The 12,661-nt window shown below is 38.2% G+C and overlaps 3 protein-coding genes and 1 pseudogene across 3 annotated transcripts; 3 read left to right on the forward strand and 1 right to left on the reverse strand.

The window, feature by feature from the left end:
- Positions 1–867: 867 nt before the first annotated feature.
- Positions 868–2,666, forward strand: LOC126605349 (uncharacterized). The gene has a single exon (XM_050272724.1). The coding sequence runs from the start codon at positions 1,964–1,966 to the stop codon at positions 2,378–2,380; it is 417 nt and encodes a 138-aa protein (XP_050128681.1). The 5' UTR covers positions 868–1,963; the 3' UTR covers positions 2,381–2,666.
- A 2,268-nt stretch (positions 2,667–4,934) lies between these two features.
- On the forward strand, positions 4,935–5,709 carry LOC126605348 (copper transporter 5.1-like). Its single transcript, XM_050272723.1, has one exon. It carries the CDS (start codon positions 5,084–5,086, stop codon positions 5,540–5,542), a length of 459 nt encoding a protein of 152 aa, XP_050128680.1. The 5' UTR covers positions 4,935–5,083; the 3' UTR covers positions 5,543–5,709.
- A 305-nt stretch (positions 5,710–6,014) lies between these two features.
- LOC126605345 (G-protein coupled receptor 1-like) lies at positions 6,015–9,490 on the reverse strand. The gene is made up of 9 exons (XM_050272719.1): positions 9,210–9,490; positions 8,800–8,831; positions 8,527–8,696; positions 8,227–8,321; positions 7,544–7,645; positions 7,388–7,444; positions 7,032–7,175; positions 6,804–6,874; positions 6,015–6,651 (listed from the first exon to the last, which is right to left on the reverse strand). Exons 1-9 carry the CDS (start codon positions 9,390–9,392, stop codon positions 6,546–6,548), a joined length of 960 nt encoding a protein of 319 aa, XP_050128676.1. The 5' UTR covers positions 9,393–9,490; the 3' UTR covers positions 6,015–6,545.
- Positions 9,491–10,863: 1,373 nt separating this feature from the next.
- Positions 10,864–11,891, forward strand: LOC126605346 (disease resistance protein RGA2-like; annotated as a pseudogene).
- The last annotated feature ends 770 nt before the right edge of the window (positions 11,892–12,661 follow it).

Consider the following 12,661-nt stretch of genomic DNA (forward strand, 5'->3'; position numbering starts at 1 on the left):
AATCCACTTTGATTATTTTTGTGTGAATTTAATTTCTTTTGGGAAAATTTTTGATGGTTGCTTTGTTGTGAATGGGTTTTCATAATCATGTTTTTTGATCCGACACTACACCAAACGCTTCACTAAGCTAGTCCAGTTTAGTCTAGTCTAAGTCAATCCAGCTTAATCTCTGCAGCTAGTCTAGTCCAAGACAATCCGGTGTAACAAACGCACCCTTATAGTGTTGAATACTAAATAGTCATCTCTAGAGTACAGCTTATAACTTTTTATTATCAAAATATCAATTATTAATTCTCCAAGTACTTGAATTTAAATTCATGTTGGCAAATCTTATTTTATGCTTTAATATATAATTTTATTTGTTGGAATGGTCTTTAAACTAAATAATCAAGGGAACTTTAACGAAAAGCATCTGGTACTGTTCACTTTAACGAAAAACCACATTTTTACACTAAAAAGTCAATCCTGGTACTATTCACTTTACCCTTTATTTTGTCATTATCATTAAAACTCAAAGTTTTCAAGCCATTTTCATTAGTTTTCCTAATAATCAAAGAACTAAATAAACAGTAATTAATGTCAGCTGGTTAGTTTTTTATTTTATGATAATTGGTGTATTTGGATTTTGACAAGTACATCAAGATACAAAATGTTACATCCCACATCTTATAGGGAGTGGATCTTGTAAGCCTTATATTTACATTCTCATCTTTACCTAGCACAAGACCTTTTGGGAGCTCACTAGCTTCGGGTTCCATCGGAACTCCAAAGTTAAGCGAAATTGCGTGAGAGCAATCCTATGATGGGTGATCCACTGAGAAGTTCTCGTATGAGTTATCAGAAACAAAACCATGAGGGCATGGCCATGGCCCAAAACGGACAATATTATGCTACGGTGGAGTTGAGCTCGGAATGTGGACGGGGCTCGGGTTAGGATGTGACAATTTGGTGTCATAGCTAATCCATGGCCGAATGTGTGCCGACAAGGACTTCGGGTTCCTAAGGGGGTGGATTGTTACATCTCACATCATTCAGGGAAGTAGATTTTGTAAGCCTTATATGTATATTCTCATAGCTACCTAGCACGAGGTCTTTTGGGAGCTCACTAGCTTCGGGTTCCATCGGAATTCCGAAGTTAAGCAAGATCGCCTGAGAGCAATCCCAGGATGGGTGACCCACTGGGAAGTTCTCATGTAAGTTCTCAGAAACAAAACTGTGAGGGCGTGGTTAGGGCCCAAAACGGACAATATCGTGCTACGGTGGAGGGAAACCCGGAGTGTGGTGGGGGTTCGAGCCGGATGTGACACAAAACTAGCTAGTCAACAATTGTAATATGCTTTTTAATTATAATGTTTCGATAAGAGTTGAGTTAAAAAATACCAGCGGATAGATACGTTTATATTTAGGGTTTTATTAGAAACGATCTTTGAAATTGACCTCCCAAATTAAAATAGAATTTAAAATTGAAAATCGATGGACGAAATCCTTGAATACAGGTGCTGGAAGTTAATGTCATCCTTCCCAAGTATTTACCCCGAAACTAAGCAGTAACAAATTGACGAAACATATACGAAAGGCCCGAAACTGAACCCGAAATCCAAATCCACTGAGAAATTTACCGCGCCCCGAAACACGCAAACTGATTCGGGAATTGGGAATCCAAAAATCAGGAATCCAAATCCGAGAAGTGTTCGGTTTCGGAGTCCAAATCCGAAAAGTGTTCTGTTTCGGCTCCGAAACAGTTCACGACAAATGCAGAGCCAATCAAGCCACTCTGCAAATTCTCACAGTAAAATTTTCAAGTCTCTGAGATAATCTCGCCGTAACGTAAAAAATCGCGTCGGAAAAGTTTCAAACTTTCAAATTTCGCATTGATTAATTACATAATTAAAACTTTAAAATTGTTTGATTGCTGCTTGTTCAAATTCCCAATTTTTTTTTTCTATCGAGAGCATTTGTTGTTATGGAGTCGGCGGAGGCGAAACGGATTTCGGAGCCGGACGAGGAGGAGGTGGAGGTGAAGTGCTACTGCTGCGGTTTGACGGAGGAGTGCACGCCGGCATACGTAGCGACGGTGAAGGAGAGGCACCAGGACCGGTGGATTTGCGGGCTCTGCGCTGAGGCGATCAAGGACGAGAACTCGAGGTCGTCGAGGAAGATCAGCACGGAGGAGGCGATGAAGCGGCACGTCAGCTTCTGCGAGGAGTTCCGGATGTCGAGTCCTCCGGCGAAGCCGACGGAATATCTTATATCCGCGATGAAGCAACTGTTGCGGCGGACTAAGGATTCGCAGAGGAGGGAGAGACTGGGTGGCTGCCGGCCGGGGATGGTGAGGTCAAAGAGCTGCTTTGCGACGGTGGGGAAGGCGCAGGGAGATTGATTGCCCGAGAAGCAAGATTAATGGAGTTTAGGAGTTGACTGAGAAACTAATAATAAGGATTAGTGATGAGATTAGTGGGATTGGTTCAACTGATACGGTAAGAATATTTTTTATTTTTTATTTTTTGACTTGATTAATTAGATTTAAGTGGTTTTTGTTTTGATTAATGTTGTGGATTAGTTCTGATAATTGACAGACATTGAGATTGAGTAGGGACGGAGAGAGCAAGTTTTCCATTCGTATTCATTAATATTATCAAATCTACATGTACAACTTCTTTCTCCAAGTTCCTTTACATATATGTTATTTTCTTTTTTCACATTTTATAATTAGAGTATGTGCGGAAATGCTTTTAAAATGATTGAAATAGTTTTTGATATAAATGTTGGTGGAACAAAATTCTTAGTAAAAATACAAGTGAACCCTAAGAAAGCACTTAAAATATTTTTGGAAACAAAAAAGACATTTTATTTACAAACGTCTTCAATCATTTTAAAAACACTTTGTTTGTTTTTGGTAATTAAACTAGAATCACAAGATACAAGAGAGTGCATTGGAGTGTAAGTTCTGTGGCCAAGCAAAGTGAGTATTTTGGTCGGTTTTGTTACGTGGTGATTTGAGGCTCTCGAGTATATGGTTTGTATACAATTATGTACTTATTTCTCGCGTTTTCATTCAATTACTTTTCTATATCCAATGTTTGATTATAGGGATGAGTTATTCATATATATATTTTTTTACTTCTCATTCATCCTATTAATTTACGACTGTCGAATCGAAAGAGTTAAAAAATGTTAAACGATATAAATTAACAAGAAGCGTATGAGAAATAAAAATAAATGTGTCGATAGCATGTCCCTTGATTATAAATTATAATAAGTCATGTGATGATAACGATATACGAACTGATGGTCATTGGGTATGAGTTAAGCATGGTCATCTGATGCCGGGTGGATTGGTGGTTGTACTCATGTAGGCTTGGAGCATTATTTTCCATAATAATATACAATTTTAAGACTAAAATAAATCCTAACGACACTCTTAGCGGGCCCCCAACCTTGATTTGTTGGAAGAAATCATCATTGAAGTGGAAGGATAAACGATGGAGTGCTATCCTTGTCTACGGCTTCGCTTAAGGTATTGTTTTTCATGATGGAAGATTTGGATAGTGGATATTCCTTGAAAATAATTGCATCGAACCAACCAAACTCGCATGTGCAAATCATAAAATCCTACCACACAATCGTATTGATTCTCCTCTAAAAAACGAATTTAAATGATATTATTATAGTTAGTTCATTATAAAATTTAACTCGCATAAGATGAATAAGTATAATTGTTTTCTCTTGTCTATTATGACACGTTTACGTACCCGTAATCAGAATTAATTTACGGAATAGATTTCGATTACAGACACCTTTGTTTAAGTAATCTTAGAGAATCAAAATACATGTGGGATCCACACGCATTAAGGAATCCAACTCCTAATTTTGGAGGAATTGGACTCCCTACATGAGAGAGGTATTTCAATTCCTTGACACTTGAGGAATTTGGAATGAATTTCTCTTACCAATTATGTCCTCACTTGTTTCTGATTATCCCAACATTGTCCTTCATTTAACTCTCATTATGCCATCTTTTAATAAATAAATAAAACCTATTTACATATTTTTATATGATGAATTTTATTATATAAATTTAATTAATTAGTATGAAAATAATTTATTTATGTAAGGGCAATACAGTAATCAACCTAGTTTTCATTCATATAGAAGTGAATTAGTAAACAACTTATATGGACTCAACATCATTCCTACTCCGATTCCAGATAGTTTTAGTAAACAACTCAAATAAGAATCCGATTCTGATTCCACCTTATTTTAATTCCTGATCAATTTAATTTAATTACGGATTAGTAAACTGACATTTAAAGAGAGAGAGAGAGAGAGAGAGAGAGAGAGAGAGAGAGAGGATGAAATGAAACTACTTTGGGCCCTTGTTTGGGGTGTTCCGTAAAGTGTACTGTCTGCAGTACAGTCTTTAGCATCTTCGACCCTCGTACTGCAATTTGGGTTTTTTGCTTAGGGGAGAGAGAGAGAGAGAGAGAGAGAGAGAGGATGAAATGAAACTACTTTGGGCCTTTGTTTGGGGTGTTCCGTAAAGTGTACCGTCTGCAGTACAGTCTTTAGCATCTTCGACCCTCGTACTGCAATTTGGGTTTTTTGCTGAGGACAAAATTGCCATCAAGCCCAAATCGATATTATAATTAATTAACTAATTCCAACCAAAATATTGCAATAAATGAAAAATGAAAAATGAAAAATGAAAAAACAAACAACAACCGGTCAAAATCATTCTCGCTGGGGGTTCGTTTTTAACCCATGTTTAGCGGGGCCCCACTGTTACAATGTATCGAGACACTAATCATGCACAAAATAAAATAACGGACTCCAGATACCCACAGAGATAAAACCGTAAATAATAACAACTCCGAGGGTACATCCAACGCACGTTGGTACCAAACAATATAGTTGTACTACGCACCAAACGGATCGAAATTTCCGTCCAATAATTTTTGTTTTTGTAAATTTCTTACCCATACGCCTCTCGCAAGTTTTCTTCTCCAAAATCCCCCCAAAATTCTGCTGCTCCTACTTTCTCCCTCTAAACTCTCTCGCTTTCTCTCTCTAGAAATCGGAGAAGATGATGCACATGACCTTCTACTGGAGCCGGCAGGTCACGCTCCTCTTTGACTCGTGGAAAACCAACACGTGGACGAGCTACTCCCTCACGCTGCTCGCCTGCCTCATCGTCCCGGCCTTCTACCAGTACCTCGAGAACCTGCGGGTGCGGATCAAGCGCGCAGCCTCCTCGTCTTCCCCGAAATCGGAGTCCGACTCGCCGATCCGGACCCCGCTGCTCGCCGCCAAGCTCGGCGGTGCCGGAGGAAGGTTCTCGGCGTGGCGGCTGGCGGAGAGCATGCTTTTCGGAGTCAACTCGGCGATCGGGTACATGATTATGCTGGCGATCATGTCGTTTAACGGCGGAGTGTTCGTGGCCATCGTTGTGGGGCTGGCGATTGGTTACTTGGCGTTTCGGAGTGGGGACGATGACGTGGTGGGTGCGGTTGTGGAGACTGATAATCCGTGTGCGTGTGCTTAGAAATTTTTTGGGTGGATTTGGATATTTTTTAGATACGATTCGAAAGGATTAGCCATATGTCTCTATCGACATGTAATTGTCTGATCTTGTATGATTGTGGTTGTTTGTAATTTATGCGTTGCTTTGTATTTAATGTTAAGTCGGCAGATCTGCTTTCATTTTGTTCATCTTTTTCTTTTCAAATTTGAATTTTCAGATCGGCTGTGCTGTGCTGATGATGTTGGTGGCGACGCCGTCGTTCGGCGGGGCTGTGGTTTTGGCGCCGGCGGGTTTTGGTCAGTTTTTCCGGGTTTTAGCGGGGATGAAGACGTCGCGCTTAATTGTTGTTTTCGGCCTTCTGTTGTCGTTTGGTAATAGTGGGCCTGAAGCCCAAACAGAAACTAAGTCGTTAATAACACACGCAACCGGGGTTTATAGTACGTTTTCCGGAGAGATTTTTCGAAGTACCCAGTATTCAAACAGATACTCCACGTGTCACAATACAAGCAAATACTTCATGTGTTATAATACAAGCCAAGAAAGGATATGCCTTTTCATGTCCGTCCATATGTCATAATACAAGCGAAGGTCAATCTTGAGCCTTCCTTGGATCAAGACTTCTCTCTACATAAGCGATACTCCACGTGTCACAATACAGGCAAATACACAAGCCAAGAAAGTTTGGGAACAACATTATGAAATTCCTAATAAGCGATCAAATCAGGACTTCTCTCTACACATAAAATGTACAAACTTGACAAAGCCACCTTTGCATAATCACAACTTCTACACCAAGCCATCTCTAACCAACCCGTCTACCACAACAATTTCAATCAGTCTCAGTATGGAACAAGTAGAATTTGAAGATGTTAGTCACATCGGAATTACCGTGGAGAGGAGGAGCGCAATCGACTCTCTGCACTGATGTACTTCGCTGTGTTCGTTCCTCTTCCGTTCATCCATCCTCGGTTAAGTTAATGGGATAATGTCGAAAAAATGGGCGAGTCAAAATATGTCCAACTGGCTAGTGCTCATCTTCATTTGTCAGCGCCACTAGTTCACTCTCTTGCTGTTGGTTCCTAAACTTTGAACCGTTGGGGAACCATCTTTTAAGCCTGTCTGGACAGAACCTAATGGTTTACAAACACAACCATTCACTTAAGTAAGAATAATGCATCCTAAACCCGATATCTAAAGCTCAACAGTAGTGATCGCAATAAAATCCGATCTTAAGTATTGAGAGATTGATATTGGAAAAAAACACAAAGCAACTGTGGCTTACAAATCCAATCTTTCATATATTGCCCGTCGCACTGAGGAGTTCAAGCCATAGGCTATGGAGTTGAACAGGCCCTGTAACAAGTATAAAAGTAATAAATTTTCATCAGGATAATAAAAAAACTAATAAACTAGAACCCATTTAGATACGAACAATGTTCTTCGAAACATGAATTGACCATTGTACCAAAAAAAAAAAAAACTAACTTGCCGTAGAAAATTAGTAAGTTACCATGAGTGCAGCTGTCCCAACATCAAGAACTGAGAGCCAAAATATTTTATGACTTGGTTCAATAAAGTCATGAATGCGGTTGATTGTGCTAAAAGCCCATGATCCTATCAGGATGAGCGGATAGTACCCCCACCGGTTCAAAGCCTGTTGAAAGCAATGGAATACAATTAAGATGAACAGTTGAAGGTACTCTTTTTTAAAGAGAAACTATTGAATGTACAGTTAAACAATCTAACGTACATGAAACCTGAGACCACTAAAACATCATAAATATAAAACTTCCACATTTCTGTGTCTATATATATATGAGCTCAGTCTGAGTCTGACCCTAGGAAAGCAGTTGCAGCACAAAATACCTTCATTTCTGCTCTAGAATCAGATTGGTAAGTCCGATCTGACATGCCAGCGGCCATCTATAATTTCCAAACCAGAATAATGATCTCAACAAGTGTAAAAGTGAGTGGAAATTATTTGTTCGAAAAAAATAAATGCAAGCGAGAATGAATACATACACGTCTCGCATTCTTCAGCATGCTTATCACTTGAAAATATGTAAAACCATTGTAAAGAATTGCACCCCAAAGTGGCATATAAAATGTTACAAGGTGAAGCGCCTGTAAAAATGGGTGGAAAAATTAGAGCACAGAGAAGAAAACTTAATTACATCACGAAGCTATAGTCAGAACTCCAAATGAGCGGATTGTGTAATAATGACTTGAGGTAGTTCTAAATTCTAATACAAATGATGCTTAGATTTGTAAAGATAAAACTTGTTTAGAATCTACAACACATATATCAAGAATTAATGAAATACAGCTATCAAAATTTAGAACTACGACATATTAAAACATTGATAAATCTTCATGATCAACTTAGTCTCAGTGTAGAGATTGCTGTTCATGCAGTTACACCATGAGTAGGGCATAGATTTTACTCCATTAACAATTTTACATTTTTAATCTAAAGTTATGGTATCTTGCCAACAAATCGATAAATACAGCATCGATGACAGCAGCTTCCACATTCCAAATTTTCTCCTAGACATCATAAAAAAATCTTCAATTCCCCTCTATTTTTCATAAAGCACGGTGCACTACAAAATAAGGACACGACCAACTTTTTTACAAAAGAATTCTAGAAATTCCAATGGCCTAGGAAACTAAAACATTTCAACTAATAGGTACTATGTCCTTACCTTTCCAGTACGCCCTGATTGTGACCAACACCATGTACCTAGGTGGCTATGGTTATTCCCAATAGAGCGCACAACTGTCACAACTAATGAAGTCCCTGTGAAGAGGAGAAAAAGAAGCAAATGAATTCTAATGAGCCTCACAAATTATACATAACGAAAACCAAATTTATCATATAGAAAATAACTCCTTTTTCTAAAACCATTATTCTATCTCTCATCGGAGGAACAGAAGAAGAAGCTAACTCTACATCACTAAAAGTAAAACGAGAGATCTTTTGGCAACAGGTAAAAAGGTCATACCCCAAACATACAAATGAAACATTGCCTCCATATCTTCAACATCAGTTTTGTGTCTAACAACTGTGCGGTGGAGTGTAAAAGCGATCGTGGTAGTCCATAAGAAAGACGCTACATAGAAGAAATGAGTACTGTAGCCGTGCAAGTAACAGAAAAATCCTCTGGATGGATCCCTGCGCACGAAAGCAACTTACTTTATAATCGCTTAGAACCCGAATCAGATAAAATTGTTGCATTATCCAAATGCACTTGTCTGGGAGGGAAAAGTAAGCTTACCCAACCATGCTGAAGAAGCTACAAAGCATATCCTGCATTCCAAAATAACAATAGCAATAAAATTTCCAGCCTTTTTTTTTACTTCCATTTTCTTCAAAATTTAAGTTAAACACTGAAGAACAACAAAGCCCTAAACCCTAATTTATCTTGAATCCTTCAAGCTCAAGTCATCAAGGTAAATCCACTATACAAAGCCAAGAGCTTCAAATTTTTCTAGCGCTTTTCAACTAAAAATTAAATCCAAAATTTTGTAGATTTTTGTTCAATTTCCGAGTTTTTACAAGTTTGCAGAAATAGAACCCACCCCGCCACCGGAAATCGAGCAATTAGATCTAACGACGCAATCAATTCTTATCATTTTCCAGCAAAGTTAAGAGAGAGAGAGAGAGAGAGAGAGAGAGAGGACGCACGGAGAGCGCGAGGTAGAAGACGAGCTTGAAGGAGAACTTGCGGAGCTCTTTGAAGAGGACGTAGCAGAGGACGATGAACCCCGACCCGACGAACGATAGGCTCGCCGCTCCGGCGTTAACTGCCGTCAAGACTTCGCGATCGTACGCCGTCAGACCTCCGGCGACTTGCCCCGTCGCCGCCATTTGATCGCGCCAATAGAGTCTCAAATACTCGGCCTCAGAGAAACTTCAAAACGCTCCGTACTGTGTTTTGGTCGCTTGTTGGGTCTGCTGCATTAATTCCACGTGACAGACGAAGGAAATGACTTGTTTTTTACGTGTTTAATTACAAATTTAGACCCGTAATGATTTGTATCCAACATGATTCCCGTTGGCAAATCTGTCAATTTGAATTGCATTCTGTTCATGTTTGAGGCCCATTAAATTGTTTTTATAACGACTAAAAGTCTTATATTAAAATAAAAATATTTTATAATATTGTTTGATAGAAAAAGTTATAGGCAGACAACATTTTCCAAATGCTTTTAGATAAGCACTGGATGCGGTTCAATCGGAAACGCTTTTAACAAAAACGTGGTCCAATCCAACCAAAAAGCTCATGCATAATTATTTTTAATAATTTTGTTTGAATTGGTTTTAGGTAGACTAAAACACTTTCTAATTGCGTTTCCAAAAAACTAAAAGCACTTACAAATTATAGAACTGCTTCTGGAAAAATTGCTTATTAGATACTTTTCCTTGAAAAACATCTATTAGATGGTTGTTTGTCATCTCAACTGGTCGTTAACCAATTCTTCAATTTAGTTCTCAAAAGTATATTCCTGTCTTATGAAGGAAACCCATGATAATTTCTAAGTAATATTATAGTAAATACTAAAAAATATTGAAGTTAGGGTCCCACTTGGAGATGGACAGTTTTCAAGCAAGGAATTGTTTGGGGCAGTTGTTAAAATTCCTGATTAGGTTTCTGTCTATTCTCAATCAAGTGTTTTATTTCTTTAATCCAACTAGATGGATCATTAATGCACATGATATCATTATTTTAACTATAGTTTGTGAATAAAATAGAATTTTTTTTTTTTTGTAGCCAACCACAGTTTGACACATGTGCATAAATTTTTCAACGAATGACTTCATTGCGTATTTATGCTAGTTTATGATTTGCATGTCATGAAGAATGACACTCATACATGAAAGAAGCCAAGCAATATTTATTATGACAACAAGTGTTTAAACTTTTCGTTTTGTGTTTTTAACGAGTCATTTTTAGTATATGCCAATTAATAATTTGCGAGTCATAAAAAATGACTCATTGCAGATAACAAAGCCAAACAATATTCATTAGTGTAGAAACTTTATATTTTGTATTCTTATGGATTCACACATATATGTCAACTTGAATAATAATTGAACGCTTTGTCTTTCTTAAATGGTAAGGCTTAATCGACTTGGGAATCATCATACAAGCTTCCTAGACTTGACTTGATTGACTTGGAATCATCACATAATTAAGCTTCCTTTATTTTGCTTGATTAACTTGGAATCATCATGTATATATCAGCTGGATAGAAGAGAGGCAATGCCGCAAACCATCCTGCATTTCTTGTTCATCATTTATTCTTCCACTGTCAACCAATTTTTGAGGCTGAAAAAAATGGCTGACGGCATCATTTCCATGCTACTGGATCGGCTGGCTTCAACAGTGTATGAGTACGTTGACGGGGAGGTGAAACTTGTTTTGAATGCCAAGAAAGATGTTGAAGAATTTGCTGGCAATCTCAAGGCTATTCAAGCCGTTCTCGAAGATGCAGAGCAAAGGCAAGTCAAGGAGGCCAGTGTGAGGACCTGGTTGGATCAGCTCAAGGACATATCCTTCGAGATGGTGGACATGTTGGACGAGTGGAACACTGACATGCTGAGACAGCAGGTTGAGAAGCAAGAACGAGAAGGTGAAAATGTTGTTCCTAACAAGCAGAAGAAGAAAAAGGTACCTCTCTATGTTTCCCGTAGTTACTTTTGTTTTCGCAAAGCCAGAGAGGTAACTTTTCATCATGACATTGCGAGTAAGATAAAAATTTGAATGGTAGCCTAAGTGCGATTGATGAGCAAAGAAAAAGGTATAAGTTTAAACACATAGAAAGAGTCATTCAAGAATTACGTGATCGACAGCAGACTTCGTCTTTTGTCGTCGTGTCAGAGGTATTTGGTAGAGAAAAGGAAAAAGACTTTCTGATAACAAAGTTGTTGAGTGATCGGAGGGGGCTCCTTATCATCCCTATTCTAGGGATGGGAGGAATGGGAAAGACAACTTTGGCCCAACTAGTTTATAATGATGTCAAAGTTAAAGCCTATTTTGAAAAGAGAGTGTGGGTTTGTGTCTCAGACCCCTTTGATGAGGTTAAGATTGCCAAATCCATAAGTGGTGATGATGCCCCAAGTTTAAATGATTTGGATCATGCCTTGCAATGCATGTCAAGATCCATCGAAGGCAAAAGGTTTCTCCTTGTCCTAGATGATGTGTGGAGCAACGAAAGTGAAAAGTGGGAACTCTTAAGAGCACCACTAATCCAAAGTGGTGCCCATGGTAGTAGAATATTGGTGACCACGAGAAAGCATGAGGTTGTTGATATGATGAGAGCAGCAAGTGACATGATTAATTTGGGAGAGCTGAGTGAAGAATATTGTTTGTCAATCTTCAATCACATGGCATTTTCTGGTAGAGGAGCAGATGAGTCTAAGGCGTTTGAAGATATTAGTAAGAAAATTGTAGGAAAATGTAAGGGTTTGCCTCTTGTTGCAAAAGTTTTAGGTAGTCTCATGCACAACAAGAGAATAGGGAGGGAATGGCTAAATGTTTTGAATGGTAAGATATGGGATCAAGAAGAGGTGGAGCAAAAAGTTTTCGAACCGCTATTACTTAGTTATTATGATTTGGCCCCGTCAATTAAATGTTGCCTTTTATATTGTGCTAGTTTTCCTAAAGATTATGAGTTTCAAAGAGATGAATTGATTGATCTATGGATGGCACAAGATTATCTTAATTCAAAAGAGAATAAAGATAGAGAAGTTGGTGAAGCATTTTTTGACAACTTAGTAGCACGATCTTTTTTTCAAGATTTGGTGAAAGATAGTGTCAGTGGGAAAATTAGAAGTTGCAAGATGCATGATATTGTTCACGATTTTGTGCAATCTCTCACCAATAATGAATGTTTGATTATCGATGTTGAGGGTGTTGGCAATGAAATAGAGGTTATGAGTAAAAAGGTTCGCCATTTGACCTTAAGAATGAAAGATAATGACCCACTCCCACCTTCTAATGCATATTACAATTTCAAAAATCTGCGTACAATCACAATTCTTCTTTTTCTTCCACTCATTTTTCAACCCATGACCATAGATTTCAATTTTATTTTACAACTGAAATGTCTCAGGACATTAAATTTGAGTAACAT

Source organism: Malus sylvestris, chromosome 15, assembly GCF_916048215.2.
Source record: "Malus sylvestris chromosome 15, drMalSylv7.2, whole genome shotgun sequence".
Taxonomy (NCBI): Eukaryota; Viridiplantae; Streptophyta; class Magnoliopsida; order Rosales; family Rosaceae; genus Malus; species Malus sylvestris.

What these genes read in the sequence shown, in the direction of transcription:
- LOC126605345 (XM_050272719.1), bottom strand. Translation starts at nt 9,392, where the DNA reads ATGGCGGCGACGGGGCAAGTCGCCGGAGGTCTGACGGCGTACGATCGC. An exon ending in TGCTGAAGAATGCGAGACGT is followed by an intron (nt 7,445 to 7,543) that starts GTATGTATTCAT and finishes TGGAAATTATAG; the next exon opens with ATGGCCGCTGGCATGTCAGA. An exon ending in TTGGGACAGCTGCACTCATG is followed by an intron (nt 6,875 to 7,031) that starts GTAACTTACTAA and finishes TACTTGTTACAG; the next exon opens with GGCCTGTTCAACTCCATAGC.
- LOC126605349 (XM_050272724.1), top strand. Translation starts at nt 1,964, where the DNA reads ATGGAGTCGGCGGAGGCGAAACGGATTTCGGAGCCGGACGAGGAGGAG.
- LOC126605348 (XM_050272723.1), top strand. Translation starts at nt 5,084, where the DNA reads ATGATGCACATGACCTTCTACTGGAGCCGGCAGGTCACGCTCCTCTTT.